This window comes from Tachysurus vachellii, chromosome 15 (assembly GCF_030014155.1).
Source record: "Tachysurus vachellii isolate PV-2020 chromosome 15, HZAU_Pvac_v1, whole genome shotgun sequence".
In the NCBI taxonomy this organism is placed as follows: Eukaryota; Metazoa; Chordata; class Actinopteri; order Siluriformes; family Bagridae; genus Tachysurus; species Tachysurus vachellii.
In genome coordinates this window covers 23,310,790-23,315,789 of record NC_083474.1, presented here as the reverse complement: position 1 = coordinate 23,315,789, position 5,000 = coordinate 23,310,790, and the positions used below count along the sequence as shown (strand labels likewise).

Here is a 5,000-nt window from a genome sequence, read left to right as displayed (position 1 = left end):
GATTAAGAGAGAGAGAGAGAGAGAGAGATTAAGAGAGAGAGACAGAGTGAGAGATTAAGAGAGAGACAGAGTGAGAGATTAAGAGAGAGACAGAGTGAGAGATTAAGAGAGAGAGACAGAGTGAGAGATTAAGAGAGAGAGACAGAGTGAGAGATTAAGAGAGAGAGACAGAGTGAGAGATTAAGAGAGAGAGACAGAGTGAGAGATTAAGAGAGAGACAGAGTGAGAGATTAAGAGAGAGACAGAGTGAGAGATTAAGAGAGAGAGACAGAGTGAGAGATTAAGAGAGAGACAGAGTGAGAGATTAAGAGAGAGAGACAGAGTGAGAGATTAAGAGAGAGAGACAGAGTGAGAGATTAAGAGAGAGACAGAGTGAGAGATTAAGAGAGAGACAGAGTGAGAGATTAAGAGAGAGACAGAGTGAGAGATTAAGAGAGAGAGACAGAGTGAGAGATTAAGAGAGAGAGACAGAGTGAGAGATTAAGAGAGAGAGAGACAGAGTGAGAGATTAAGAGAGAGACAGAGTGAGAGATTAAGAGAGAGACAGAGTGAGAGATTAAGAGAGAGACAGAGTGAGAGTTTTAGAGAGAGACAGAGTGAGAGATTAAGAGAGAGAGACAGAGTGAGAGATTAAGAGAGAGAGACAGAGTGAGAGATTAAGAGAGAGAGACAGAGTGAGAGATTAAGAGAGAGACAGAGTGAGAGATTAAGAGAGAGAGACAGAGTGAGAGATTAAGAGAGAGAGACAGAGTGAGAGATTAAGAGAGAGAGACAGAGTGAGAGATTAAGAGAGAGAGACAGAGTGAGAGATTAAGAGAGAGAGACAGAGTGAGAGATTAAGAGAGAGAGACAGAGTGAGAGATTAAGAGAGAGACAGAGTGAGAGATTAAGAGAGAGACAGAGTGAGAGATTAAGAGAGAGAGACAGAGTGAGAGATTAAGAGAGAGAGACCGAGTGAGAGATTAAGAGAGAGAGACCGAGTGAGAGATTAAGAGAGAGAGACCGAGTGAGAGATTAAGAGAGAGACAGAGTGAGAGATTAAGAGAGAGACAGAGTGAGAGATTAAGAGAGAGACAGAGTGAGAGATTAAGAGAGAGACAGAGTGAGAGATTAAGAGAGAGACAGAGTGAGAGATTAAGAGAGAGACAGAGTGAGAGATTAAGAGAGAGACAGAGTGAGAGATTAAGAGAGAGAGACAGAGTGAGAGATTAAGAGAGAGAGACAGAGTGAGAGATTAAGAGAGAGAGAGACAGAGTGAGAGATTAAGAGATGGAGACAGAGTGAGAGATTAAGAGAGAGAGAGAGAGAGAGAGACAGAGTGAGAGATCAAGAGAGAGACAGAGTGAGAGATTAAGAGAGAGAGAGTGAGAGATTAAGAGAGAGAGACAGAGTGAGAGATCAAGAGAGAGACAGAGTGAGAGATTAAGAGAGAGACAGAGTGAGAGATTAAGAGAGAGAGACAGAGTGAGAGATTAAGAGAGAGTCAGAGTGAGAGATTAAGAGAGAGAGACAGAGTGAGAGATTAAGAGAGAGACAGAGTGAGAGATTAAGAGAGAGACAGAGTGAGAGATTAAGAGAGAGACAGAGTGAGAGATTAAGAGAGAGACAGAGTGAGAGATTAAGAGAGAGACAGAGTGAGAGATTAAGAGAGAGAGACAGAGTGAGAGATTAAGAGAGAGAGACAGAGTGAGAGATTAAGAGAGAGACAGAGTGAGAGATTAAGAGAGAGAGACAGAGTGAGAGATTAAGAGAGAGACAGAGTGAGAGATTAAGAGAGAGACAGAGTGAGAGATTAAGAGAGAGACAGAGTGAGAGATTAAGAGAGAGACAGAGTGAGAGATTAAGAGAGAGACAGAGTGAGAGATTAAGAGAGAGACAGAGTGAGAGATTAAGAGAGAGACAGAGTGAGAGATTAAGAGAGAGAGACAGAGTGAGAGATTAAGAGAGAGACAGAGTGAGAGATTAAGAGAGAGACAGAGTGAGAGATTAAGAGAGAGACAGAGTGAGAGATTAAGAGAGAGACAGAGTGAGAGATTAAGAGAGAGACAGAGTGAGAGATTAAGAGAGAGAGAGAGCATCTTACATTTAATTGATATTTCCTATTTATTAGATAGTGAGACAGTAAAGACATTTGTCATGAAGAGAAACTGGTTGTTTTGTGACTAACACCAGTCAGAAGTTGACACTCATCTCAGATTTTATTTGAGTAAATCTGAGCTCATAATGTAACCACAGACACGGCACTCGCTCACGTCTCAATTCAGTGCAGCGATGGTCTGTGACTCTGCTCATAACGGGACGTGTAGAGAAGCTGAACATCACTGACATGGAGGTGAGACACTCACCCCTCGATACACACCCATAAAAATAACACAAGACATAACAGGACCCTGGCAAGGGCTCCGTCCATCAGACGGCCTCCACCTTAGTGCACCTTAGGTGTGGAATATCTCACTGATGAAGGATTGTGATGGACGAGAGATAAACAGGTGAAGACGGAGGCGTGGCCAAAGATACACAACAGTACTTATACATACTTATAATAGCTCTTATTGTAAAAGTGAATAAACAACGTGCTCTGTGGTGATCAGAACACTTCAGTCTAATAGTGAAGTCAACCTGGTAAACAGCACAAACAGATGCACACTTAGGTTTGGCAGCAAATACAGAGGTGAGAAAAAAAAGGGAAGAATAGGCAAATAAAGACAAAAAACAAACCACTACTGGTAAGAACACAGGTGTGCGACAGGAAATGACACGTTCCTGCGACAGGAAACGACACATACGTGTACACGTGCGTATTAGGACACAAAAAAGTGAACATAGTGTACTGTTCTCTAACCACACATTTAATCTGAACTCTGATCAGTAACCGTGATCCTCTTATTCCAGCTCATACACCAAGTCAAAGTTCTCTGTTAGATAAAAGACACTGAAGGTTGTGAAGAATCACAATCAACAGGGGGAGATACAGCAGAGGGTATCACTCCAGCAGGGGAAGCGATACAGAGAGGGGGTAGTACAGGACAAGGAAAGTGTCAGGAGCAGTTGTGGAAAGAAGCCCCATGGTCAGTTGACGGTGTCCCAATGTGAGAGGAAGATGCCCCAGTTTGGGCAGAGCTTCCTCTCTACTGGCTTGTGTGTGATGAAGCCCTGGTGAGCGCTAAAGAGCAAGCCCAGGGCAGAGTGGGGAATGCCCTGGGCTTGCCTGATTAAGCCTGGGGTAGGTAAAGCCTGGGTTGGGAAAAAGTCAGGATCCACTAGTTGTGAGAAAGAAGCCCTGAGACGGGCAGAAGGGCAGAAGCAGCCTTATGCTTTTATCACAAGTCTATTTTGATGTATTGAAAATAAAGAACTGCTAAGTATTTTTTTCTTTCTTGCAATTTCTTTGGAAACACACACATACACACACAGACACACACAGAGACAGACACACAGACACACACAGACAGACAGATACAGACACACACACAGACAGACACACACAGACAAACACAGACACACACAAACACACACACAGACACACACAGACACACACAAACACACACACAGACACACACAGACAGACACAGACAGACACAGACACACACAGAGACAGACACACATACACACAGACACACACACAGACAGACACACACAGACAGACACACACAGACAGACAGACAGACAGACACACACAGACAGACAGACAGACACACACAGACACACACAGACAGACAGATACAGACACACACACAGACAGACACACACAGACAAACACAGACACACACAAACACACACACAGACAGACACAGACAGACACACACAGACAGACACACACAGACAGACAGACACAGACACACACAGAGACAGACACACATACACACAGACACACACAGACACACACACAGACAGACACACAGACACACACAGACAGACACACACAGACAGACACACACAGACAAACACAGACACACACAAACACACACACAGAGACACACACAGACAGACACAGACACACACAGAGACAGACACACATACACACAGACACACACACAGACACACACACAGACAGATACACACAGACAGACACACACAGACAGACAGACAGACACACACAGACACACACACAGAGTTATCAGTATTATTTACCCAGTGTGGCAGGCGATGAGTGTCTGGATGAGGAGGAGTTTCTCTCTTCCACTGAGCTGCAGTCTGTTTGGAGCTTGGAAACTACAGATGGACACAATAAATGTCAAAGGTCAAGAAACACACACGCACACACACACACACACACACACACACGCTCCATGTTGTCAGGCTCCATTAAGTACATTGTCAACTGTCCTCTTTATCAGGAGCTTCTGTACACAACACATACAAATTAGCAAATAAGTGGACAAAATGTACAGTTTTACGTAACTGTAAAGGATTCTTATGGCTTAGTTTCTATAGAAAATAACAGCAACATGTTTGTGACATTTTAAATAAAGTCAATAAAGTTTAAAAAAATTTTCAGTATTAAGATTTTATATTTATTTATTTGAGTGTTACAAAGACTCCAAGTTTCTTTTCCAGTTAATAATTCTGTCCAATCTCAGTCTCAGCTGCTCTAAATTTAAAAACAAAAAAAAAAATTAAATGAAAAAAACATGTAAATATAATTTACACAACACAAAGTGCTGAACTTTAAAAGAGTTTAAATGCACTATTTTTATTTTTCTTCTTCTTCGTGCGTGTGAAAGGTGCGATTTACATTTACACATTTACACATTCACGCATTCGGGGAGAAAAAAGCCGTTAAATATGAGTCACGTTAAACAAGGTGAGAGTCGGAGGATGAACAGTAACATTTTCCAGACACTAAAATTTATAATAATTCTGAAAATAATGTGAATAATTACAACAATGTGTTTATTTATTTATTTATTTATTTATTTATTTATTAAGAACGTTATCAGATACAAAATGTTTTGGTTTTGTAAAATTTATTAAATGAAAACTACTTCTTCCTAATTCCT

General features: G+C 41.7%; 1 protein-coding gene across 1 annotated transcript in view; it reads right to left on the bottom strand.

The window, feature by feature from the left end:
- tox (thymocyte selection-associated high mobility group box) overlaps positions 1–5,000 on the bottom strand; it is a 54,168-nt gene that overhangs the window by 27,245 nt on the left and 21,923 nt on the right. The window contains exon 3 of the mRNA XM_060887877.1: positions 4,132–4,212. Coding sequence (XP_060743860.1) covers positions 4,132–4,212 — 81 coding nt within the window. The remainder of the gene's footprint in view (positions 1–4,131; positions 4,213–5,000) is intronic.